Source organism: Mustela erminea, chromosome X (genome assembly GCF_009829155.1).
Source record: "Mustela erminea isolate mMusErm1 chromosome X, mMusErm1.Pri, whole genome shotgun sequence".
Lineage (NCBI taxonomy): Eukaryota > Metazoa > Chordata > Mammalia > Carnivora > Mustelidae > Mustela > Mustela erminea.
Genome location: NC_045635.1, coordinates 11,903,665 through 11,931,545, shown reverse-complemented (window position 1 = coordinate 11,931,545; position 27,881 = coordinate 11,903,665). Strand labels below are relative to the sequence as shown.

At 43.7% G+C, this 27,881-nt stretch overlaps 1 protein-coding gene across 1 annotated transcript; it reads right to left on the bottom strand.

Moving 5' to 3' along the window:
• Nucleotides 1-23: 23 nt before the first annotated feature.
• On the bottom strand, nucleotides 24-27,881 carry ZRSR2 (zinc finger CCCH-type, RNA binding motif and serine/arginine rich 2). The gene is made up of 11 exons (XM_032331789.1): nucleotides 26,786-27,881; nucleotides 26,287-26,366; nucleotides 22,467-22,545; nucleotides 17,807-17,915; nucleotides 17,521-17,607; nucleotides 14,377-14,415; nucleotides 13,651-13,769; nucleotides 8,556-8,769; nucleotides 4,108-4,163; nucleotides 3,225-3,334; nucleotides 24-964 (listed from the first exon to the last, which is right to left on the bottom strand). The coding sequence occupies exons 1-11, from the start codon at nucleotides 26,824-26,826 to the stop codon at nucleotides 504-506; spliced, it is 1,395 nt and encodes a 464-aa protein (XP_032187680.1). The 5' UTR covers nucleotides 26,827-27,881; the 3' UTR covers nucleotides 24-503.

The window sequence follows — 27,881 nt, the reverse complement described above, 5'->3', positions numbered from 1 at the left end:
TTTAAGGAAATCCACAACAGGACTGTTTGTAGCACTGGATTCTTTAATAGTGCAAAATTAAAGATAATTTAAAATCCAACAATAGGGACATGGTTGAATAAATGGACAGGTCCACGCTGCGCAGTGAGAAAAAGCAGCTTGATGAAATAGGTTTGGCGGAGGGGAAAAAAGCATTTTCAACTGCAGCCATATATGAGCTCCGTGTTAAAAAGAAAAACACATGTACAGACGCAGAAGAGGAGGGGAAAAAGACCTAAGCACTGCTCCGTGTTAACATTCTCACTAGGGGCTAGGATTACAGGTGATTTCCATGTTATCTGTACATTTTAGGCTTTCTAGGTTTCTACACTAAACACACTGATTTTTAGAGAATAAAAAGCATTTTTAAATAGGCTTCTGGCCGGCTTGCTAACCCATGGAGCTCAGAGCCCTCTACGACTACGCAGGTAGGAAGCAGCCGTCATCATAAATAAGATCTGCAGTCCGTGAAGAACAAAGTACGTTTATTTGCATTTGGGGCTCTGGAGAGTTCGGTCTCTGCTGCCTGACCTCCTCCTGCCGCGACTCCTGGACCTAGAGGAGCTCTGGCTCCGGCTGCCCCGGCCGCGGCTGCGGTCCCTTTTCCTTCCTCTGCTTCGGGAACTGTGCCTCTCGCGGCTCCCGGACATGTGTCTGTGAGACTTCTTCCCCCGGTGACCGCTTCTCCTTTTCCTCGCCGCTTCCCCATTTCTCTTGTAGGAGTGGGACGGACTAGGGCTTCGTCTCCGCCTGGGCCTCCCATGGTACTCCTCGTGGCGGCCCGTCCTCTCTCTCCTCTCCGAGCCCTTACCCAAGGACGAGCCCGTCCGCTCGGGAGACAGGTAGATGTCTCGGTTAGCTTCCCAAAACTCATTGTTGGGATTTCTGAACACGTGCAGGAAGTTGCAGTGTTTTCCTCGAGGGCACTGTTGTATCTCAAACAAACCTGCAACGGCACAGTGAGGAAACAGCATTTACCGCCAGGACTCCAGCCTTTCCAGAGGGTTCGCTGCCGATGGGCAGACGCGCCTGACCTATCTTCTCCTGCGGCCTATATGGATGGACGTCACAGCTCTGGCTCCCAGAATTTCAAAAGGAAAAGCTCTACCAAACGGCACTGTGAATGGTAACAAACTGGAGGTTTTCAGTAAGCCGGGTATCCTGTCCCCCGACCGGATGAGGGGGTGGAGGGCGACAGAACACACGGTGACCACATGGGGGGGGGTTGGCGTTTCCCCATCCCACTGATGGACAGTGTCGAGCCCTAATTAATCCCGAAGAACCGGCCCTTGGGAGCCCCGGGACACGGTGCTCTGAGAGCACGGTGGTGGCAGGGCCGGACTGCTGGCCAACAGGGAGCCTGTGAGAGGTGCAGGGCTTGGCATTCTCTTTAGACTTTAAGAAGATGGTCAACATTGGCCTAACGCTTTTAACTTTGCCAAGTGCTTTTAATATGGAAGATCCTTGCCACGGTGAAATCTATTTGAACCACTTCAAGATCCTCTTGACGCTCTCTAACTTTTTGAAAGTCCGTAAATTCCCCAAATATGTAAAACAGTTAGAAGTGAAATCTCTCCATACCACACGTTATATACGGAAGGTCAAAATCGATCAGAGTCTTAAATGTAAGACATGAAACCGTACAACTGTTTGAGGAAGACATACAAGTAAAATCTGCATGACGCCAAAAGTACGAACAAAAAAACATAGGGATATAAACAGATAAAATGGATTTCATCAAAATTATAAACTTCCGCACTTCACAGGACATCATCAAAGTGAACAGACAACCCACAGAATGGGGGAAAATATTTGCCAGTCATATTTGCAAGAGGCTTGTCCGCAGAACGGGTCAAACACTCTTACAACCCGATAATAAAAAGACAACCTAATTAACAATGGGCAAAGTTATCTAAACAGACCTCTCTCCAAAGAAGATACACAAATAGCCAGTAATGACACATGAAAATTGTTCAACATCATTAGTTACTAGGGAAAATAACAAAGCTGTTATTTAAAAAAAAAAAAAAAAAGTAAACTAGTCTCCTGCTTCAGGGGAGCCAATGTCACACTCAGAAGTATCTCACTGAAAACCCATTGGATTCCCAGGAACTGACAAAAATAATTGCCTTCAGGGGAAAAAAAAAAACAACCAGTTCCATCTCTTCCAGCCCGCAAACTTACACGTTTCAGGCATAATGGTTCTTCTGCTTTCCAAAGCAAGGAATTCTAAATCCTTTGTTCCCCCTTCAATAAATAGTTTTTGAGTGACAGCATTCATTAAGACCAGGCTGCCAAAGATAAACACTTGGTAAATTAGAGATTTTTTTTAAATTAGAGGCTTTAAGCCAGCAAGTGTAAAGCCAAAAAAAAAGCAAAGGGGAAGAAAAGTGCACCCCCTAAGGCACGGACAGTTCCACCTCTTTGCTTCCAGAGTCGATCGACAATAAATAGTTTTTGACTAAGCCCATGAGACAGAAATACAAAAATAATGAGGCCTTCCAGAGGGCTGGCTACGCCAAGGACTGACTCATTTCTTGACTTGCCGGCCGCAGTCCGATGAGTCAGTCTGACTGAATGCGCCCTGACCGGATCCTACGGCCATAATCAATCTCCACTGCACGCAAGCATGTCTTTCAAGCAAGGCAGGAACTGTTAAAGCACTTTAGGCGGCAAGGATGACAGAAAATTCATTAGGGATAAAGATGGGGGGAAAAAACTCAGCTTGAGTGAGGGGGTCCAATGAGGAGAGATCACTTCCGACGCTGCAACAAGGAAAAAGGCTCCCCAAAGACACAGGTCCTCGGGCTTCGCGAAGTTTTGAAGCCCCGGACTGAGGATGAGGAGATGGGAATTCCGGCCCCAACTCTGTCACGGATACACTGTAACTTCTGTCACCTCATCCAGACAGTGACCCACAAGGTCCACAGAAACGTGAGCTACTTTATAGAACGATCTCTGCTCGTCTAGTTCCTGAGACAAAAGCCATGTTTCGCCCCTTTAAAAGATTGTTTTTTGGGGTGCCTGGGTGGCTCAGTAGGTTGAGCATCTGACTCTTAAGCTCAGCTCAGGTCTTGATCTCAGGGTCGTGAGTTCAAGCCCCTCACTGAACTTTAAAAAAAAACAACAACAAGTTTTTTCTCTTAAGAATGTCCCTTTACACAACAGTGGAAGCACTGGGGTAAAATCATCATGTTGTATTTTACCACAAATTGCCATTTTCCATCGGGTCACTGGGCAGAATTCGCACTGAAGCTGCCGTCCTGCATACCATCGTCCGTTAAACAGGGAAAGGGCTGCTTGGCATTCTTCTTCCCTTTAAAAAAACAAACCAACCCACAAATTAAAGGATGCCTTTTACAGTAACTGTCTATTATGGAGATGACCCCTATTGTTAACTAACCTTTTTATTAGTTTACCATAGGACCACCAAGTTCCCTGCTTTAGTACTAGGGAGTCCTCATGAGAGCATTCAAGCTCCTGAAAGCTCACAATTTATTCAGGAACGCTTTTTCCTAACCCTCCCTGAGGTCCTGATCCATGGAAATCAGCTTGAGTCAAAGTGCTTAAACCAAGACTGGACCATCAAAAATGCACAAGTGTCTTTCCACTGTCAGAGCCGCTCCTTTCTTAGCTAGGACTGCTCTTTTTCCTTATTACAATGGTTAATTTAACCCATTAGCCACAGCATGGCCCAGATAAACAGCAGGACAAGCAGAAACGCTACACCAACTGCTGTCTTAGAGGGCCGAATGCATGCCGAGATGGCCCGGGGCTTCCGTTTCTGGCTCGTTCAATGTATCCTGTTCTGTTACCCCTTCTCGGTGTGTATTTTAATTATTAAAGCTATGTAAGTAAAAAAATAACCATCGTAAAAGATTCAAAACTATGTAAGTACACAACAAATGAAATACAAATGCATTTTCAAGTCCCTTCTCTATGTATGTCTATATTAGCCCTTAATATTTATATTTTTTAAAATACCACGCACATGAAAGCTATCTATTTAGTGGGAGAAACCTGGACAGCAACATAATTACAACACTACCCGAGACAAAATGGTAAGATGTTTATGTTCAGGATACTTACGATTGATACTGAACATACACATTGCCCCTCAGATGAGGTTCCAAGTTGCAGCTGACCTAAAGAGCAATGAAGAATTTGATCATGAAAAAAAAAAAGAAAAAGAGAAAAAAAAAAAAAAGGAAAAGAAACCCTCCAGTCATCATAATACACTTTGTCCAGGGTGGCACTACCAAAAGCAGTTCTCATTTGAAGATTCCAAATACCCCTCCCCGGTCTATGCAGGGCTTCCGCACGCAGCAGCGATAGAGGCCCCAACTATCTGATCCCTGCTGATCCAGATTCATTTTTCACAGACATGAAATGCTTCACACATACGTAAAAATACAGAGAGCAAAAATCAACACACATGTCCAGCCCCCAGGTTCAAGACCAACGCTTTCCATTTTTGACGAAGAACAGTTAAGTACACAAAACATTGAAGACCCCGTTGAAAGCCTTCCGCCTCTGCTCCTTCCCCATCACAGGGATGACCACGAACCATCCTGAGGCTGGCGTATCCTTCACGTTCCAAAGGCAAACACACAGACGGATACACATGCACCTGTGTGCACAGACACCAACACTCGTATCCGTGTGTACACAGGCAGACACACATATGTCACACACACACCATCAAATCCTATGCATACTATGCATAGACGTGTCTCTCATGAATACACGGGTATATTTATGTATACATATGCAAAGCAACTTGTATATATGTACTGATAAACAATGTAAAGTACTGCTTCATACATTTAAAATTTTTACACAAATAATGTATATTTTACATTCTTTTTGCACAGTATCTTCACAGAAACATAAGGACTCATTTTAACTGTACATTGGATATATCAAATTATCAAATTTATTTATCTACTCCTCTAATGATGACTATCCAGGATGCTTCCAATTTTTCATCAACAAACAGCACTGCAGGCCGCATTCCTGGACATGTCTCTGTGGGGAGAAGGATTTCTCTAGTATGCATAACCAGGAGTATCAGGGCGATTTATAGGTTATACGTGCTTTCAACTTCACTAGGTATTCACAAACTGCTCTCTGAAGTGATTTTACTAATTGGTATTTCCTCATCCACTCCTGGTATTAACAGAATTTATAATATTTTTTACCTGGTACGTGTGAATAATCTCATTTCATATGCACTGTTCTTACTACTAGTTAGATTGAACATCTGCCTTCAAAAATGATAAATCTGGACAAACAGATCAACGGAACAGAACAGAAAGCTTAGAAGGAAACCCATGATTATATGGTCAATTAATCTATGACGAAGGAGAAAAAATACGCAATGGGTAAAAGTCTTGGTATTTTGGCTTTTATAAATGGTGCTGAGAAAAATGGTCAGCTACATGCAGAAGAATGAAACTGGACCACTTCACTACACCATACACAAAAATAAACTCGAAGTGGATTAAGGACCTACATGTGAGACCTGAAACCATAAAAATCCTAGAAGAGAGCACAGTGATTTCTCTGAGGCTGGCCCTAGCAACATTTTTCCCTAGATAGGCCTCCTGAAGCCAGGGAAACAAAAGCACAACTAAACTATTGGGACTACATCAAACTAAAAAGCTTCTGCACAGCAAAGGTGACAACCAACCAAACTAATAAAGGCAACCTACGGCAGGGGAGAAGATATTTGCAAATGACATATTTGATAAAGGGTTAATATCTGAAACATAGAAAGAACTTCTACAACTCAACACCCAAAAAACAAATAATCCCATTAAAAATGGGCAGAAGACATGAACATTTTTCCAAAGAAGATATCAAGATGCCCAACACAGGAAAAGAAGCTCAACATCCCTTATCATCAGGGAAATGCAAATCAAAGCGACAACGAGATGCCACCTCACACCCATCAGGAAGGCTAAAATCGAGAAGATAAGAAACCAGCAGTGTTGGCGAGGATGTGGAGAAAAAGGAACCCTCGTGCACTGTTAGTGGGAATGCAAACTGATGCAGCCGCTGTGGAAAACACTAGGGAATTTCTGCAAAAAGTTAAAAAAACAGAATTACCGTATGACCCAGTAATCGCACTACTGGGTATTTACTCAAGGAATACGATAACACTAATTCAAAAAGATACATGCACCCCTATGTGTATAGCAGCATCATTAAGAACAGCCAAATTATGGAAATCGCCCCAGTGCCCATCAATAGATGAATGGGTAAAAAAGGTGTGGCATATATATCCAATGGACTATGACTCTCAGCCATGAAAAAGAATGAAATCCTGCCATATGCAACCTGGATGGAACTAGACTGTATAATGCTAAGCGAAATAAGTCAGAGAAAGACAAGTACAGTGATTTCACTCATCTGTGGAATTTGAGAAAACAAGGGGAAAAAAGAGAAACTGACAATAGACTCTTAACTAGAGAACAAATGGGACGGTGGGGGGAACAGGTGAAATAGATGAAGGGGATTAAGCGTACACTTTCCTTGATGAGCCCTGAGTTATATCAAGAATTCGGGAATCACTATGTTGTACACCTGAAACTAACACTAGATGTTAACCATACTGGAATTTTTTTTAAAAGGACAAATCCGATTTGTTTTTATTCAGTGGTATAAGAAGGTCCTCAAATATTGATAGAAATGCTTAGCTTTTATTTTCAAAATGAATCTACAATGTTACAAATTTGTTCTATAGTATTTTTGTTAGAGTACCCAAAAAGAGGCACAATCTGTAATGATCGTTTATAACACCATCCTTAGAAGGAAGACTAATGACAGTTTATACCACCACCCTTGAAGTCTTAAAAGGCCTTGGGAGGCCACGTCAGTTACACCAGTGACCTTAGAGATCATTCAATCCAGTGGTTCCCAAGGACCTATTAATTTTCCAACATGAATTCAATGTTTTGGAACTTTTCCTACTAAAAATCTACCGAACAACTTTCCATTTGTAAATGCTAATGTGGTTAGCATGAGCTTTGCTGATAAAATTCTAAACGGAAGTGGGGAGGGGGGACCAAACCACACCGTGGCTAGCAGGTGCAGCCTGTTCTAAGCAATGATTTCCACTAACCAGGTGGAAGTTCTAAAGCAGCTCCATCGCTGACGTCACAGAAGCAGTACAACGTAGGGACCCCACGAGGGAAACCACTGATGGGGTCCAATTCCCTCCCTTTCGGGAAGAGGTAAAGTGACCCACTCGGGAGCACAGAGCTAGTCAAACCATGAGGACCGCCCGGCTGGCCCCGCCATACTAGTATTTGCTGCTTACATTGAGAAGTGGCATGAAGACCGGAAGGTGCGTGCAACAGAAGCAAGAGGTAAAAGGGAAAGAGAAATTTTAAAAGATTTTTTCCTTTTTTTAGATTTTGAACTCAGGGGCTCCTGCGTGGCTCAGCTGGTTAAGCATCAGCCTTGAGCCCAGGTCCTGATCCTAGAGTCCTGGGATCGAGCCCCGTGTCCTGCTCCCTGCTCGGCGGGGAGTCTGCTTCTCCCTCTCCCTATGGCCCTACCCCAACTCCTCCTGCTCCTGTTCTCTCTCTCTCTCTCTTTCAAATAAGTAAATAAAATCTTTAAAACAATAAAATAAAAATTGTGAGCTTAGTGGACGGAAGTATAGTTCTGCGTTTCACGACTGCTGCTGGGGGCTTAGCAGCCACTGTTCCTCGCTGTTCCCGCTTTGCCCTGTCACTGCCAGCTTGCAGAGGGAAAAAACCTCGTGATTTTATTCTTTTTTCCCTTTCAAATTATGGGACATTCCCACTACTCTAACAAACCAAAATCACTGCTGTCTGGACCTTATCAAGTCAGTAAGTGGGAGGCCTCAGTATGCTAGGCTTCAACCCCCGGGGTCCCACGAGCAGCCACTGGTAAGTACATCTGCCTTTATTCTTGCCTTGAGGAACCTTTTCCAGTAACCGTGTACCCTCGGTGGCTCTTTTTCACCGGGTATGCTGCATCAGAAGCCACGATCTGGGGAACACTATGTTCAGTGCTGAGAGTACTGAAGGCGTAAACACACTGTCAGAAAAAGGAATCAAGGTTTCTGTTCTCGGGCAGCTCCAGAAGAGTAAGCGCCTCAATGGAAGGTGCAAGCGGGCGCCATCCACATCACGTAGCAAACTCAGTGAGTGGAGAGCTGGGCAGGGCGAGCACACCGTGGCTCTAGGTGCGACCCACCACAAAGGAAGGGAGGGGCTGCCTTCGGCGTCACGGGCAGCCTCTAACTGAACGCTGGCACGGCTATCTGCAGGACCTTACGCGGCTCGGATCTCATGCAGTCCTGCTGCCGTACCGGCAGGGAGGGCCGGTGCGAAGGGAGTCACATCTACCGAGCACCTGGGTGCCCAACTTTGGACCAGGCCCCGCGCCATCGCACACGCCCCGCCCAGGCAGACAGCCTGCGCCCTAGCGCTCGCATCCTCTAGGGCACTTTGGTGGGAAGTGAAGCAGTCCCCTTCTTCATGTGCATCGTGCACACCCACCTTGAACTGGATCACCTTCCCCACGTTCTTGAACTCGGGAAGCACGTCATCATAGAAGTCCAGGAACTGCTGGTAGGTTTCCTCTTCACTGTACTCGAGGCTGGCATCCGGGTCATAGTCATCCCTTCTGCACTGCTCCATCCCAAATGTTGTGAACATGCTTTTAATAAGGAGGGTGGGGCTCGAGGATGGGAAATTGTGTTTACGTGAACACCTGCACATGAAAGGACAACTTAATGCAGCACCCCAAGGGGTAGAAATTACACATCACAAGCCTCCTTTAAATTGGAGATAGAGACTCAAAGAACTTGCTTAACTGCAAGATAATAAACGCCATCCAGGCGTCAACCACAACACCTGAACTGCTCTAAGACTGACCGATATATATATATTTGCTCTCCTTAAGATGTGAAGTTGGGAATTATTTCCACATCCGTATGCCATTCAGCTGCCTTTGGATGAAGTTCACAAAGCCTCACACATGTAAAAGCAGAGGAGAAAGGTCCGCTGACACGGCATACTGTGGTGACAGGCCGACACTGTACGTGGGACTCAGGAGGAAGGTGAGAACAATACAATCCTGGCTCTATACCATCTTCTAACTCAGTGCTTAGAGATGAGGGTAATGTAAGAGTTTTGAGCTAACGGACTAGTTCAATTGCACATATGTATACGTGTCATTTCACGGTGCTCGTGACAGTTTTCTATTTCTTCCTCTGATCCCAGCAACCCGTTAGGACAGTTGGGGCTAGTATTTTCTCCACTTTGCAAAGGGAAGCTGAGGCCTAGAGAAGCACTCTTACCCAAGGCACGCGGCTGGTAAGAGAGGGCCCAGAGATGAGGGTTAACCTCCAGTCTAGTGCCCGTTCACCATCTGCGACAGGACGCAGAGAATTCTCGTGTCATCAGGTGGCGAACCATTATGAACGATTTTCTTTTCGTAGTTTGAACTGAGCCAGATTGTACCTGAGTCATTCAAGTCTTATGTGAGTCTACTTTATTCAGTTCCCTCTCCAAAAATGAGGGGGGGAAAAACATACTTCAAGGTTCCAAGTCATCAGATTTTCCTAATTAGGTTTCCAGTTTAAAAAAAAAACTGGTTAAGACAAAATTTTTAGGAAAAAAAACAATCCCCAGAACGGAGGAAGAAAAAAAGTTAAAGAACAAGATGAGTGTTAGAAAAATCAATTGCCTCAAAATGCCTAAATGTTTCCCTCCTCCTCACTTTCCATGTCTAGGATACACATCTGTGTACCATGTGACAGCAGGGAGGGCCCCCCTCCCCGCACACCGTGCCCGGCTCAAAGATGCAGTGTCCGGTCATAGGAAATGTTCTGTTCTCCAAAGGACCCTCCTAGATGATTCAGCAGAGACCTCGTGATGAGCTCCACCTTCCCAAGCACAGCTGCCCACAGCACAAAGAGGGAAAGTTCAAGCTGACTTCGAGTGTCAGCAGTGAGTCAGCATCTTACACGGAGAAACACACAGATTTTAAACAAGGAACCAGTTTATGGGGGCTAAAATTCTGCTCATGGGATTACTACATCTGAATGAACCTGGCTCTACTTCCTAGGGTGTCAAGCGAGCCTCGGAGTTTTGGAACTGAGCCCGAATCTCTGTTTAGGGAAAAGCCCCACTTGGCCTGGAGACAGTCCATACAATCTGCGTCTCATCAGGGCTAGCCCTATAGCTCCTACTGAGAAGTCACCTAAGACAAGAGACATTTGGGGAGGCAATCAAAAGGTGTGATGCCAAACCTGTGTGAGTCCCAGAATCACCTGGAAAGAACTGAGATTTCTCAGGTTCTGTTCCAGACCATCTGTTAAGACCTCAGGGTGGGGAAACCCTATTTTCAGAGAAACTCCCCACTTGATCCTGAAGGTCAGCCATGTTTGGGAACCCCTGGTTTAGACTATGCTATTTACGTACGATGCAGATACTAGAATCAAGTAAGACGGCCATGAAACCACACAGTAATAAGTTACCCTAGCCCAAGGTCAGCCAACGAAACATGTGGTCTCCAGATGGCCCCTCCGGTGGAGCTAACTGACTAGACCTCTTTTTCTCTTCTGGAGGGAGCACTCACTACCTTTGTCCTTCACAGATTTCAAGGTACATGCTGAAATTGGGCTGCTTATCGTTTACTGAAGGTCTCTGTTAATAAACATTTTCAGGAAAATTATGTAAGCAGCTGTTCATAAAACATCTATCAAAGTTACCGTCCACCTCCTTCCTCAGTGTCTTTACGCAGTATTCCACGGGACAAACATTTAGAATCTGATGCCTGCGAAATCTGTCTTTCCAGAGGTACCATGCATTCTTTTTGGCAAGAACTAAATCTCTGCCTGGGCTGTGTTAAAATCCAGAGCCAAGTGCACTGCACACTCACAGGAACGCCCTCTCGCTTCCTTTCCATTTCTTTCATTACACTTGGGGCAGTACATTATAAGCCCTCTTTCAATCACTTCTGGAAACCAGGGAGTTATGAATAACTACTCTGAAAAGTAAGCTTTACCTTTCATCAGCGATTATGTTTTCAGGAGGGGAAAAAACACCATCACCACGGAACTCCCTTCCAAGCTGTGACTCCAAGCAGTATCAACTCCAGAAAGGTTCTAGAATTGAACCTGGGACTAATTACAAAACCAGAACCACCAAAGTAATGCTGGGGGGATGGAAGTGTCTGAAGTGACAAGCCTGAACAGGCAAGAACAGCTGTGTGATTCTGAAGCAAGTCACTGTGGCTCTGGAAAAGGGGAGCGGCTTCATTGTCTCCACCGATGGTGCTCGATTTTGTAACTGCTCATTTCATAGCATTTTATTTCATAATTCATCACTTGAATGATGAAAATACCCAAATTGCTCTCATACTTTGATAGCTGTGATCGTGAAATTTCATATGCCTATGAAATACGAAAAAATGTTCACAAACCAATCTGCTCACTGTCACTGTTTCCTTGGAATGACTCTCAGGGGCGTGTGGGAGAGCCTGGCAGCCCATGCTCCTTCCCGCACACTAGCACCGCCCATGCAGGACTTCTCTCCTTCTCTCACCTGTGGCCATCAAAAGGAGAACTTAGAATCAGATGACCACAGTCTTAAAATACAAGGAAACGTTAGAGATACAGCATAAACAAGGAATCCTGTAGCCAGAAAACCTTAAAGGCCATCGGGTTCAGCTACTCACAAAAATGTGAATTTATATCGAGTCTCAACTGTCTTTCACAGGTACCTCCCAAGTTTTCTTTGGTGGGGGGTGTTTAACATCCATTATTACTATTTCTTGGTGAAACTAAGCATATGTTCAGAAGATATTTCTAAAGGCAAAAGGGAATAAAATCTCTTCTCCTTTCCTTAGTTCCTAGTTCCTCAGGAGGCTTTCACTACTGACCATATCCTACAGATCCTCTCACAGGCCTTATACAACACCAGCTATCAGCCGTAAGAGGAGCTGCACATCCCACATTAGTAGCTCTCAGTCCTAGGGTGTGTGCGAACACCTGAGGACATTTCAAAAGTAAGGCTGCCCAGGCCTCAGAGATTTACTCAACCTCTGGTAGGACATAAATTTTTAAAAGCTTCCTAGAGGATTCTAACATGTACCTGGGTTGAGAACCCCTGCTCTTAAAAAAAAAAAAATTAAAAGGCACAAGGGCTTAACTTAAACAAGAAAAGAGGAAGAGAGAGAAAGTTTGTATTTTCAAAGAAGGACATGAAACTCATGGCTTGGATAATTTTATGAATAAAATAACATGAGTGACAACATATAGTTTTCTCATTAAATACATATGAATTTGCCTATTCGTATCCCTTTTGGGATTAACAGGACCTTAAGAAATGATTAGATCTCTTCTGCAGAATGCGTAATCATTATATTTCATCTTACATAGATTCACTCACCATTATGAATTATTTTTCTCCTTTGAGTTGTTCATTCATAAATAAGCCAAATGATAAACATCACCAATGCTTGGCATATTATCAAGTATTTAAATATTTGCTTAATGAATGAAGACATCGGCACTTAGTTCTCTACATGAACGTCTTGGTTTCAAAAACGCTGAGGCTTGGGACGCCTGGGTGGCTCAGTTGGTTAAGCGTCTGCCTTCGACTCAGGTCATGATCCCAGAGTCCTGGGATCGAGTCCCACATCAGGCTCCCCAGTCAGCGGGGAGTCTGCTTCTCCCTCTGCCTGCTTCTCCCCCTGCTTGTGTTCTCTCTCTCTCTCTCTCTCTGGCAAAGAAATAAATAAAGTCTTAAACCACTGAGTCAAAAGAGGTAGACAACAGAAGTGTCTCAAAGAATAAGGGCAACCATAACAAAATGAAAATATACCAGTGACCACTCAGGCCAGGGTGTGCCATGTGTCTGCCACAGGGTCTGTGCTTGCCTTGCATCCACTCCGTGCGGCCTCACCACCTCCATCGAAGGGAGAGACTGCTGGTCATCCCCATTTTACAGATGAGGAAGCTAAGGCTCAGAAACCTTAAGGAACTTGCCCAAAGGGAAAGGTGCCCAAGTCTGCTTCTGCACCCTGGCTCTGCTCCTGAGTCAGAACAGACTGAGAATGGGGAATTAGAATACTCTTCCTCACTCACTCGGGTCCTGGCTTTCACAGATACCCCTTGGGTATTGGGCGCGCCAACTTCTCAAAGCCTCTTTTGTGCACAGTGTTGGCCACTCAAAAAGCAGTCAGTCAGTAAGCACATAAATAAATAAATAAATAAATAGAGAGAGAGAGAGAGAGAGAGAGAGACGAAATAAGCCAAGCTGCTCCAGTCTCTTGAAATACGTTCTTTCCCCCATCCAAGTCGTCCCACGTGGACTCATGCAAGCACAGGAAGAAAACGAAAAGCACAAGGTCTTCATGAAGCTGTGGAAGGAATGCAAAGGAAGCTCTAAAAGAGAACCAGGCTGAGCTGGCCCAGGGAATTGGTACCAGAAGGGCAATGCAACTGGAGAAGCAGCAAGGATGCAGGCGACACCTGACTGGGAACCTTTCAAGCTCAAGCCCACGGTGCTCCCAAAGAGAGAACTAAACAACCTTGACATTCTGATTCACTGAATTCTGACATGATAAAACAAAATGAGTTACCTATCTCCAAATCTGCACGCTCCTGTTTTACTGTAGAATGGACAATTAGCTCGATCTTTCTCCATTATCCTTAAGTCCATGGGTGGCTCTGGGTTTTGCCATGTGGCACCATTTTCCAACTGTTGAAAATAACCATGACTTTTATTGGTGGTATAAAAATCCATGATAAACTTGATGTTTAAAATGCATTCAAATATTTTGGTCAAAAAATATATGGTGACTTAAGAATATACACATTTAGGTCTTAACAGGTAATCGAGACTTCACAATCATCCAGAGACATGTATGGTGTCTTTCTTGGCTCCCAGTCATTGCCCAGAACCAGGCATCACCGTGGCTTCTGGGAGCAGTCACCGAGGTCTCCCTGCTGCCCATCCATTCTGAATGGGGTCAAAGGACTTGTCAGGGAACCACGCCTAAGACCCAAGGCACTCTGTAGCAAGTTCTACCATTTATTTCAGGCCAACAGTGCGTGGTGTCGCTCGCACACACTTTAAGGACTAGAAATAAGTAGAGTCCGCAGCGGGGGACTTGATACCATTTGCTTTTGTTCATCAAAAACCACTTGCTGCTGTTGCTGCTGTAAAAAATCACAGAGCTGCGAAGTGATTCTGATATTCAGATGCAACCTAAATAGCTTACCACAAAATTAACATTCTACTAGAGGAACAGTTTTTAAAGAAATGTTCACTGGTCTCAAATTCTGAATGAAAGGTTTGAAAATACCTCATTTTCAGCCTGCTCCAGCATCTTCTGCACAGCTTCCTACAAATGGTGCAAACATAGGACTAATGAAAACCTGCAAGTCAGGAAAGTCACGTCTGGTTTCTCTGGTTAAGAAGCTCATGCGTAATAATTCATAAGAGAAAACAAAAACAGAAATCACACCCGCCAAAGGCTTTAGGTTCTAATTTGCTTTCTACAGCATAGATCTTCTGAAAAGCTTTCAAAGGACATATAGCTGAGAATGTTTATTCAAGCAGGACATTTATTAGCTCCCACTGCAAAACACAGTCTTATAATAGTTTGAGTAACAGTAATATTGAGCGTATTTGATCATATATACCACATTCTAGCTTTCCAGATGAGTGATATAGCATCAGTGAATTATTACATAATGCAATGCTCAGATCAAACGTCATCAACACTTAACAGATCTTAAATTATGACATGAACATAGTAATTCAGGTTGATGAGAAAATCTCCAACTTTTCGCTAAGACAAAGAAGTCTTGCAATATACCAGTACATTCTGAGCTCACTGTCATTTAAACAAGTTTTTAAATTATTCTTGACAATCATTTAAACAATTATTCTTGACTTGTCATTTAAACAAGTCTTAAATTATTCCCTCGCCCCTTAAAGCATTACATAAAAGACTCCTCTGTCTAGCTGCTTGAGGATGCTACCCGGTCACACGGGGGACCGGGCTAACTCCACGTGCTCGCAGGGCGACTCTGGTTCTTCACCCCCACCCACCCGAACGCCCCCCATCCACGCGCCCAGTGGTTTGGACTAACAACCTAGAAGCAGAACTGGAACTCCTCTCCTTTTCCTTCCCTCCCCGTCCACTCAGTCTACAAGCCAGAGAGCCCCACTGCCTCTCCCTCCACACACCCTGCCTCTGTGTACTTATCCTTACGAAGCTCCGCCCTTGTCCAAACTACCATCACGTCCTATCTGCGACAGTGGCCTTCTAACTGGTCATTCTATTTTCACTCCTGTATCCTTAGTGCAGGCTCCCTGCTCTCTACCCTCCCCCGTCTTTATATAAAAGTTAGAAGTATCTGGTAAAGGTAGAGATACAAATTAAATGAAGTCACACCGTGCTTCGAAACGCTGCAATGGCTTCCCGTGGCACGTAACACAAAACCCAAACTCCTCCTTCCAGTCCAGGAGGTCTTGCATGATCTGACCCTGTCTACCTTCCTGACCCCCTTCCTTGCCCCCACCGTTCTCTCCTTTGGCCTCCAAGATTCAGGCACCCCGACATCTTTCCAGCTCCATGGTTCAGGCCTCTTTCCTCTGCCTGGACTCCTTCTCCCCAGGATCTTTGCACTCAGGTATCAGCTCAAACACTGGCTCCTTGACAAGTCTTCCTTGACCAGGCAATCTAAAGAAGTACATCCCCACCCCGATCACTACCGCATGGCTGTTTATTTCTTTATAGCACTTAACATCATCTCACAGCACGTAAAATTATTTTTTTGGTTACTTATCATCTGGCTCCCCCATCTAAAAAACTCAAGGAGAGCAGGGCCTGTGTTTTTCACTGCTCTATCTCCCTCTACTAGAGAAGTATCTAGAGACAGCAGAAACACGGACTGCATGCCCCTTTATACATGCTTACAACCTTCCTCATTTCACCTGCCTCCGGAATATCTCACCTGACTTCCTTTGAAACAAAAGCCTTAACTTTTTTAAAAGCAGCCTTGGCTTTTTCCTAATGTCAGAAAGACCTCAGTTGAGAACATTCTACTGTCAAAATGGGAATCGACTGCTCTATAAACAATGACAAGTTCCCGACAATTTCCCTGTCCCCTAAAAAGCTAGCGTGGTCTCGCCTCATCCGTAAGGCAACATTCAAATGAGGGGGTTAAAAATGTGCACTGGAGAGGTGCCTGGGTGGCTCAGTCGGGTGAGCGCCCGGCTCTCGGTTCCGTCTCACGTCACGATCTCACCGGGCGTGGGATCGAGCCCCGCGTCAGGCTCCGGGCTCAGCAGGCAGGCTACTTGAGGATCCTCTCCCTCTACCCCTTCCCCTGCTCACGTACTCTCTCTCACGCGTGCTCTCTCTCTAAAATGAATAAATAAATCTTTAAAAAATAATTGCATTGGAATTCACAGATGACCTGAGACACAAAATACAAAAATTTGTGGAGGCTGCTCCTACCCTATCATGACTAGGATATAAACAAATACATTTTTAACTACCCACTTTGATGCTATTCAAACTTGGGAATATGATAGAAAAGATACATCCTGAGGACTCAGTCAAGGAATGATGAGCTGTGGGATCTTGGAAATAAATACACTGTGTTAAGGAATAGCAGCAAAATAAACCAAAGCAATCTTTAAAAGACACTGAAAGATACATACACATACCTTATAGACTCTTTTTTTAATGAGGAACTACATGTTTGCTACAATGGCCTTTATAGCCAAGTACGAAAGGCAGTCACGATTTAGCAATAAAAAATATTTCCTAACTCCTCAGTATTGGAGTTCCTGATTTTTTTCAGTCAATTCATTCTTGCTGACATGTTATAAGCAGTTAAATGTCTTATTAACTCAGTGAGGATACCACACAAAGTATTCTCTAAATGGGCCAACCCATATAGAAAAGCAGCTCAGAAAAATGGTTTGGTGTGAATGTAAAGAGCTAGAGCAAAAACAACATTTGCCCTAGACTGGGACAAAGTGGAAAGCAGGGGCCAGCTGCTTGTTTTTCAAAATAAAACAACCAAGTTTTACTGGAACACAGCCACAACCATTCATTTACATATTACCTAAGGCTGTTTTCATGCCACACCAACAGAGCTGGGTGCTTGCGACAGAGACCATACACACCATAAAGCCCCGAATTCTTACTCTCTGGCCTTTACAGGGCAAGTCGGCCAATGCCTGGTATAACGGGGCAGAAGGGTAGTTAAAGGCAAAACTTAATTTAAGGTATCTGCCACTGCACAGACCCAAAGAAGAGATAAGGGAACTTGAGCGTGTATCTGTACTAAAAACAGGACTCTTCCTAGACAGGAAAATGAAGCCCAAAGGCTGATATGCCTCCAGCTCATTCTTTAGCCCCATCCCACACCGTATCTGTGCACCAAGAGGATACGCAGTGCGTTTACCCTCCTGTGACAGGAATCACCTCTCTTTCTCTCTTCTCCTGTAGCTTCTGTTCCTCCTCTTCTCTCTCTCTTCGTTGCTGCTCTTCCCATTCTTCCTTTAACTTCCTCTTTACCAGAAAAAAGAAAGAGAAGAAACGGTAATTCTTGTCACTTACTTCTTGAAAACATTTAACATATGGGGCAGAGAAATGAGAAACTTTGCCACTGGTAAAATGCGTACTACCCACTTTAAGTTCAAGACCTATAACTCTTACTGGGAGTTATTTGGGGTTAACTAATTAGCCAGCCGTCAGACTAATATTGTACCTCTTGTTCTTCTTGCCGCTTTCTAGCTGCCTCTTCCTTTTCCTTCCTTCTTCTGAATTCTTCTTGTGCTTTCTGCTCCCGAAGCAACCACGCCTCATGTAATTTTTGCCTATAATGTAATGATGTAATCAAATAAGAGAAACGAACACTAATTTACAATTACATACACACAATGATAGCAAAATGACATATTTGAGAATGATCAAGCTATCACGAAAGGTATTTTCGAGAAAGCAGTTCAGTGGAGGGTAAGAGGATCTCTTCCTAGAGGGTAACAGCTGAAAATCCCCTACTTCTACACTTTCTGTCCGTGACATCTTTCACACAGGAACAAGGGCACTACAACTTGCCCTTTAGGCTGACCATCAGGATGTTTAGGTGTCAATAAAGATCCCAACAAATCTCAAGGCCCCATCTAGCTTTTCACATTCAGAAGGTCCTACCCTTCCCCTTCTATGCATTTTACAGCAGCACCTGGGAGACCGCGGCACTCTGTCTTTGCACTGCTCCTGCAGGCAGTTAAGAGTCTGCCATGGCTTGTCCCAAGCACATAAACTGCTCAAAAAAGGGAAACAGAACTCTATCTGAGCAAGTTTTACAAAAAAGGAAGCTACAGGTTTTGTGACAAGGAGTTATACAAATAAATTAGCAGCTGTCTAGTTTATTTTTAAAAATGACCAATTACAGGGTGATGCTACCTTAAAATGGCAAGTGTCTCAGACATCCAATACTGAAATTTCTAGCTGAAAGATGGGCTCCATTTCTTTTCTTTTCTTTTTTTTAAGAGCCCAGCGTGGGGCTTGATCCCAGGACCCTGGGAGCCAAATGCAGACGCTTAACCAACTGAGCCACCCCAGTGCCCCCTGATGAGTTACATTTCAAAAGTTCAAAAGCCAATTGGGTGTTTAGAACTTTGATTGCATTTTCCCACTGAATTTGTAAAAGGGAAGTGAAATATGAGAAAGTTTTGTATTACTTCAGCAACATTAGGCGTTACACAAGGTTTTAGTTGTAGTCTGGGGAACCGATTCACAACTTCCAACACCCTATGGGAAAAGAGATTTCACTTCCAGCGACGGATTTCAGGATCCCATCTCTTCACCATGGTGGAGGCGGGCACATCGCATCGGTCAATGGTCCCGTGCAGGTTGTGGGTTATGTACAGATGTTTCAGTGTGTAGAACTCTGACTTTTTGGAGTCTTTTGAAGAACATTAATTATACATAAACCAAACCAAAGCACATATAAATCTAAGACCTCGAAAAGAGTCAATGCCGACAGAGCTGCAACTTGGGTAACTTGATATACTGTTGAGAAGCAAAACTGGAGACCTCTACACACACAGCTCGGTCAGACCCGGGCACTGGGAGGACCCGAGGAGTGTCTAGCACGGCTTCCAGCAGTGTCGGGCCGTGCCCTCCGGCTGACCCCAGCCCCTCCTCTCCCACGCCACTAAAATGCCTGCCAGACAAAGCTCAGAGCTGCTGGGGAAATGGACTCTGCTCTAGCCAACACAGGACCACAGGCCCCTGCCTTTGCTTTCTTACAGGATTTACTAAAAATGGCTTATAATTGTGATTCGGTCTCTCTCAAGGACCTGAGAGCCATTTCTTGGAAATGTCATCTTTAAGAAGGAGAGGGCCCCTGTGTCCCAGTGTCTGCGAAAGGCTGGCATCCTAACTTGCCTAACTGCCTGCTGGCCACATTTACCCTGACCAGCCCTTCACACATCCTCCCCCTCTCATTCCTCTGCACCCCTACACTCCTCCCGCCCTCTCCCTTGTAAAGGTGCCAATCGCCCCAGCATGAATCAGAACGGAGCTCAGCTCTTTCCCCAACAGGCCGGCACCCCAATCTGTTCTCACCACTTCAACGTCTGCCTGTGCTAGTCTCTGACACTCTGCATGTGCTTTCAGGCAGTACATGAAGCCAGTGTTTCCACAGAATTAATTCTCCTGCTTTTTGGCAACACACTACCTTGCAACTGGTACAGAAACAAAGATCAAAGGAACACAAAGATCTGGTTACCTGATTTAAAAGAAGCACCTCAAATTAAATGGGAAAAGAGAACAAATGACCCCTATTTCATACCATGTATGGCATCTTCATCATAACAGAAATCTCTAACAACCAGAGAGATATTACTGCGTCTCAGCGTCTCCTATCTCCTAACACTATGTTAAGTGCATACACTTGCCACCTCATTTCATCTCCCCAATTCCATGAGGTAGGTACTAGGATTGATTCTATTTCCATTTTATCTCCATACTTAAGGCAAGGAAACTGAAGCTTAGAGAGAGAAGCAACTTGAGCACAGCTAGAAGGCGGCAGGGCCAGGACTCAAGGTTGTTCTGGCTCAATCGACTCCATGTTCTCAATCACTACTACATTTTTTTTTGGCATTTTGCTGATTGCACCTATTTACATGCTTAAGTGGAGAACAGGAGTGTGAATTACATTCAAAGCAGCAACATTCCCTACTAAACATGCCACTAAATAGCTAGAGATCACCTATAAAATTTTCTTACTCCTTTTTAAAAATATTTTTTTATTGTGGCAAAATATACATAAAAATTTAGGATTTTAATCATTTTTAAGTGTACGGTTGAGTAGCATGAAGCACATTCACATTACTGTGAACCATTTGGCAAAAAAAAAAAAACAACAAAAAACAAAAACTACCCCCTGAAAAATACTAAGCAAGAGAAATAGAAGACTTTCATCATCTTGGGATGGAAGAGGCCTTTTATAGTCCAGAGACCATGGTCAGATATAATGATGAAAGTCGATGACGTGAAAATCAAATTATGGTAAGTAATGTCATAAGCCAAGTTAGGTAGGACTGATGACAAATGAGAAAAACATACATCACACATATGACAGATAAAGGACAAACATCCTCAATCAGTAATAACCTTGCTTACCCAACAAACTTAAAAAAACGTTTCCCAAAAGAGGAATGTAGAAGACTTAAGCGATCTAAAATAGGTAATGAAATATATTAAAAAAAATATACAAACTTGGGGCGCCTGGGTGGCTCAGTGGGTTAAAGCCTCTGCCTTCGGCTCAGGTCATGATCCCAGCATCCTGGGATCGAGCCCCACATCGGGCTCTCTGCTTAGTGGGGAGGCTGCTTCCCCCCTCACTCTCTGCCTGCCTCTCTGCCTACTTGTGATCTCTGTCAAACAAATAAATAAAATATTTAAAAAAGAAAAAAAAATATATATATATATACAAACTTACTAACTAGGAAATACACATTTGAAACAATGAACTGCAACTTTTCACTACAGAACTTTAAAACTTGATGCCTGGTGTGAGTGAAGAAGGTATGGGGATACAGGCACCTTGATTCACTGCTAGATGGGCTGCAAACTGGACGTGCCCTCTTTACCCAACCATCAACATTTTACATTACTTATCGTTTTCCCAACAATTGCATTTCTAGGCATTATCCTGAGGAAATAATAGGACAATTACCAAGGATATATAAGCATGGATACCCATGGCAACTTTTTATAGAACTGTAAAAATATCTGAGTATAGGGGTGCCTGGGTGGCTCTGTGGGTTAAAGCCTCTGCCTTTGGCTCAGGTCATGATCTCGGAGTCCTGGGATTGAGTCGAGCATGGGACTCTCTGCTCAGCAGGGGGCCTGCTTCCCCTCCCCTCCGCCTGCCTCTCTGTCTACTTGTGATCTCTATATGTCAAATAAATAAATAAATCTTTTTTAAAAAGAATCTGAGTATAAGTAGTAAATAATAGGAAATAGAAAGTGAATGCTATTTAATAGTAAATAACCCAAATGTCCATCAGTAGAGAACTACAGATTACAGATCAAGAATAAATTATGCTACAACCATACCATGGACACTGTGTTGCCACTGAAATGGTTGAATTAGGTATCTGAACCAACACTGAAATACAGGTCCTATATATTAAGCAAAAATAAAGCCATTAAAAATGCATAAATAACATCCCATTATAGACATAAACACATACAGTACATCTACACTCTTACATTTTTAACAGTGGCTATCTTTGGGTTTGCTGAATTCACTGAAGCCCTTTCACTCTTTATACTTATTTCAATTTTTTTTTCCAAAAACATTTTCAAATTAGCAAAAATAGTGAAAAATACTCCCATTTAAGAAAAATTAGAACATCTAATTTTAGTCTGTTAGGTGGAGATTTAAATATTTTATCCAGGGTTATTTTATAAGACCTGTTTTGTACAGGTGTTATAAAGAAGACCTGTACTAGTTTGTAGAGACTTATAATATTTTTAAAAATTTCTTTCTTTCTTTTTTCTTCAAAAGATTTTTTTTTAAATTTATGACAAGGAGAGATAGGGAGAGAGGGAACAAAGCATGGGGGAGCTGGAGAGGAAGAAGCAGACTCCCTGCTTCTGGGACTCGATCCCAGGATGGTGGGATCATGACCTGAGTCCAAAGCAGACGCTTAACAACTGAGCCACCCAGGTGCCCCCCACCTTTTTTTCTTAAGTAGGTGCCACACTGGGTGTGGAGATCCTGAGATCAAGACCTGAGCTGAGATCCGGAGTCAGAAGCCCAACCAACTGAGCCACCCAGGTGCCCCAAGACTTATAATACTCAAATAAAACAACTGGATTCATGAGGAAGTTCTCCGATCACTGCTGACCTTTCTATCTCCAACAGCTTCTCTTCTTCTAGGTGTTGTTCTTCAATAAAAGCATCCTCCTCCTCCTTCTGTGAGAGTCCTAAGGAAATTTAAATGTTTTATTAAATGATCCAAATATTGTAAAACCTTGACCAATGATTCAGGGGGAAAAAAAGATAAAATCTAACCATTACAAATATGGTACCAATCTGTTTTTAAAACCTTCTAATAAGGGATCCAACCGACCAAATTTGAAAAAATTCTGAAACCCAAAATGAACAATAATGGTAGGTAACACATTCAATTTAAAGTATTAATTTATGGTTCCACAGTGATACTCAAAAAAGTGGTGGGGTATGAAAAGGAACATTCATCTTTACAGAAGAATGGCAACTAAAAAATGCAGAAAGACTTAAGTAGAAAAGTCCTTTTTGCAACCCACTTTAAGAACGGATTTTTTTTTTAAATGCTAAAAACACTGGTTGAAAGCTTGTTGGAAGAAGATACTTACACCATCTCAAAACATCAGCTCACAGAGTACTAATTACAAAAGGGAAACTTCCTTTACAATGGAGCCATCAGACTGGCAACACTTTGACCACTCCTGGCAATACTAAGAGGGGAACAACCTGACATTACAGCCCCCTGATGTGGGCAGTGAGAGGTATACAGCATCAGCTTTGTAGGATCTGCCATAATAGGCATAACCTGAAGCTAATCAGGAGACAGGCTAATCGAGAATGCAGGGCATTCCACCAGACAACTGGCTTGAACTTTTCAGAGTCATCAGTCTTGGTTTGGGAAAGTTCAAGTATGGCCTGCATATCACACACCATTGAATTACTATTCCTTTACTTGGCTGCAAGTCTGATATTATGCACTTCATTCTAAGGAGATGGAGGCTGAAGTATTTAGTGGTGAGAGATCATGGTATCTGCAACTGACATGCAATAAATTCAGAAAAAAAAATGTACATATGTATGTATCTATATAGGGAGAGGCAAAATGTTAAAATGTTAACACTGGCAAATCTAGATGACGTGTTCATGGATATTTATCGTACCATTTTTTCAACCTTCTGTACACTGGAACATTTTCAAACTAAGAATATGGGAGGGGCGCCTGGGGGGCTCAGTGGGTTAAGCCTCTGCCTTTGGCTCAGGTCATGATCTCAGGGTCCTGGGATTAAGTCCTGCATCAGGCTCTTGTCTCAGCTGGGAGCCTGCTTCCCTCTCTCTCTCTCTCTGCCTACTTGTGATCTCTCTCTGTCCAATAAATAAATAAAATCTTGAAAAAAAAAAGAATATGGGAAAATATTTTTAATATAACAACTTATTATATAATAATGATACATATATATAAATTCTTAATCAGAATTTAAATTTGGGAGGGGGGAAGGACGAAAACTGAAGTGATCCTAAGGAACTATAACAGTAGATCTCAGGCTTAAAGGAAAAAGATTTTCTATCTATCACATATGTTGAGTATAGGTCTAATCAAAGGCACACCCAGTCCTAGATAATTACAATTTGGTTTTCTTAAGTAAATTCTATTATTTTAGTACCTGAAATTAAAATAGGTTAAAAAAAGAAAGAAAGAAAAAAAAATTGGGGTAAATTCTAGCTCACACAGAATAAAATCTAATTATTCAGATTATTAAATGAGCTAATGTTCCGAAAGGGGCTTCAGACACCCTGGCCCAGAAGCTATGCCTGACTGACTTAGAGAGGTATGCCTATAGACTAGGCACTGTCTAGCACAGCTGATACTCAAAAATATCTGTTGCCTGACTCATTCAACCCCTCTGTCCTCCCCAAAACAAGCTCACACTCCTCAGAAGTGATCACTAACAGTACCAGGTGTAGCATTTGCTCGATACACATACAGTCAAACATATGCAAGGACACATGTAAGTATACTATACCTAATTGTATCATACATGTAACTGTATAAACTGGAATCACACAACTTGCTTTTGATTCTGAATGCCACCTTAACTTCTGACAAGGCAGCTCATTTCAGGCTATTTCGAATAGAGCTGGATGCTGAAGAGGCTACCTATAAATGAGAGGCCAATATTCCAGAAATTTCTACCACCCACTTTCCAACTCACTCTTAACAGCAATTCTTATAGACTATCTCCCTATTCTAGCCTTCGGGGTACTGTCTGCCCATTCAATCTGTGCTACAATGAACAGCAGTGTTTGGTAGGCCACACTATTCATGAAGCACAACTAAGAATTAGGAGTTGGAGTGGGCCAAAGTAGGAGCAGTAGTCCAGACACAAACGCTTCGACTTGGATCCGCCATTAGCTATATAATCCTGACCAAACCAGTGATTGCACCCTTCAACTGACTAAACTGCCAAGGAACATGATCTGCCTGCCTCTTCACAAAGGCTCACTCTGAAAGCACTGTGTGAAGTCAAAGGGTGGGGGGGAGGGGGAATCCAATGCAATAAAAACAGCTCTAGGATTTAAGAAAGGGAAAAAAGATTAAGTAGTTAAAAAAAAAAGTTTTATTAAAGAATACTGGTTAAGTAAACAAAGGTAGCTGAGATCATTGCGGGAGGGGGTGGACACAGAAACCAAGGGCATCAATAACTCCAACCTACCCTGTTTTTCTCTTTTATCCCTGATATTATGTCCTGCCTTTAGTGGTCTAGTTATGAATAAAAGAGAGATGCTAACACAGGCCGCAGGTAAACACCCTGCTTCTCCCATTCTGAATATTCCAAGTACCGCTACTAAAAATAAGTACTGCGCAATTCCAAGGGCAAATACAATGTCTACAGTTATGTTTCACAAGGCTAGAGAACATTGGTTACTTGAGGCCCTTGCCTGTGGACTATAGGAATCGTCTAGATACATTTTTGCAACGTATTTAAGTATCAAATCATTACAATGTATACCTATAACTAATGTGTCAATTATATGTCAAAGGGAAAAAAAAAAAGTATGTGAAGATCTGCCTGGATAACCTGGATGGCAAAGATTATAACGCAACTGCTGTGTGATTTCAGTGCTTCCATCTGCATTCATAACTAATATATAATTTTGTAAGTTATTACTAACTTCATTCTATTAAACAAGCGGGTTTAATAGATATTTGTTAGATTCTGCCATATGAAGGACAAATGACACCAAAGCCAGTAAAAATGACATCACAGTCAGTATTTTAATAGGAAAAAACAACAACTGGTAAATAAGCACAGGGCAACAGCAGTGGCACTCCCAACTCCAATCAGTACCATATGCACGCTCAAAGCTTGTCCCACACCATCCCCAACATCACATTAATGTAGATTTGAATTTTACTGGGTGTGTAATTTCACGTGGTTTTATAATCTTGTACATATGTCGTTTCCTAGTCAAGTAAGAGTTTTATATCTGCTTTTATGCTTATGTATATACTTCAGTGGCATTAATAATAATCCGAGTCAACAAAGGGTCTCTTGTTACTCACGTTTGAGAAAAATTTGCAAAATGTCTAAACCCCTCAAGTCCTGCTGCTTTTACAAAAGAAAACATTCGCTCAATACTCACTATGTGCAAGGGCTGTGCTAGCTGCTGTAATTCATGAGGCCTGCACCTGTAATATCAGATACTTCATAAATACTTACACATAATCAGTGCTTGATTCACCATGACCTTTTTCCCCCTCTTTGGTACGTTAATATCGTTTCTGAAGTAGGTCTAACATAGCTTTACTCGGGAGGCAGCAGACGCCGTAACTCTCAGCAGGTAAGGACTTGGCTTCCTTCTGGCACTGGGGCTTCGAGTTAAGACGGGAGCGGAGAGAGCAATTTCATACACAGAAAACAGGCTAAGGAGTCGGTTACCTGAGTCCCTCAATCGAGCCAGTTCTTGCCGTCGTTTCTTTCGTTTCGCCTTCTTCAGGGCGGCCCTGTACTTTTTGTGGCTGGAAGATTCAAACAGGCACACACCCGCGTCAACGGACCGCACCGGCGGCGCTGCCTGAATGTCCCCCCCACACACACGCCGCGCCGCGCCCAGTGACAGGAAATCGCTCGGGTGCCGGCGAGTGAAATCTTGCTTCCCGGGTTTTCATTACGGAACACACATTTACTATGGCCTCGCCATTCCACGACCAGATGGCAGGTCCTTTCCAGCCCACCGCCTGTTCCCCTCCTCACCTCCCTGAACCCACAGACGCCCGTGACAGTCCGGGTCGCACCCTCGGGAAGGACTCCAGCGGCAGCAGTAGCTCGCGTGCTTGGTCCAGCTCCCCTTTCCTTCCTGCTTACACATCCTCCATGTCCAGCCTCGGGCAGCTCCGTCCCCTCTTCTCGTCGCCTCATCTCCCACAGCCCCGCTTACCTTAGTATCTCAGGAAACAACATCTTGTCGGGCGCCGCCATTTTGCCAGGACCGCCACGCCCCCCAAGAGTTGACCGGAAGAGGCGGGCTTAAGAGGAAGGGCGCGGCCGCGCGCAGGCGCGGGTGCCGCGGGGACTCTGAGGCGAGGGGGAGCGCGCGTCTTCCCGGGAGAAACAGAGAGAGAAGACGCGAGGTTCCTGTAGGCGGCTCGTCTCCCAAAACTCTGCACAAACAAATGGCTCCTTCCCGAAAATTCCTACCCCTCCCTGAAAATAATTCTTCCCTTCTAGAGCTTCGCTATTGCTTTATCACTACCTGCCCCAACACCACAGTGGTCTGTCCTGTGGTCAGGAAGTTAAAAGTTACAATTCTCTGTCTCTCCCTCTTGTCCTCTCATCCACTCACGAGCCCTGGCCGCACGCGGTCACTCGCCTAGCTTCCCAGCCGGACTGGTCCAGGCTCCGCCTTCTGCGATTCCACCTATCAGCCCCTCAAACTCCAGAGTCCGCCAGTTTGCATTCACACCTACCGCCGCTATAGGGAAACTAACACCTGCGCTGCGAACGAGTAGCCTCTGCTCCCAAGGAATGTGCAACCTAGAGGCAGAAAAGGACCAATACATAGAGAAAATAATATAGTACAGACAACGTAGTTTACTCAACAGTCCACTGGGGATTCAGGGAGAACTTTCTGATGCCTTAGTTTTGCAGGAAGGTAGCCTTTACTCAGGTGGAGAAGGGTGAGATTCCCAGGTGGGAATGGTAAATCGGCATAAGCAAAGGCACTGAGAAGTGGAATCGGCCAGAATTTTGGCAATCGAATTTAAAGGGAAGTTCCAGAGTATCAAGGATCACAGCAATAGAGACGGGCTAGGCCTGGGTTATGTAAAACGAGACTAGTAAACCATGCCAAGGGGCTCTAATTATGTTCTGAGGCAACAGGAAACCATCAAAAAGCTTTTAAGCTGAGGTTTGTTATCATATTTGTGTTTTAGGTAAATTACTCCAGTTTGCAATATAAAGGACGAAACTTGAGTATCATTGTCTAGATGAGCACTTAAACTGGAGCAGTGAGAGTAGGACTGAGAAAGTAAAAT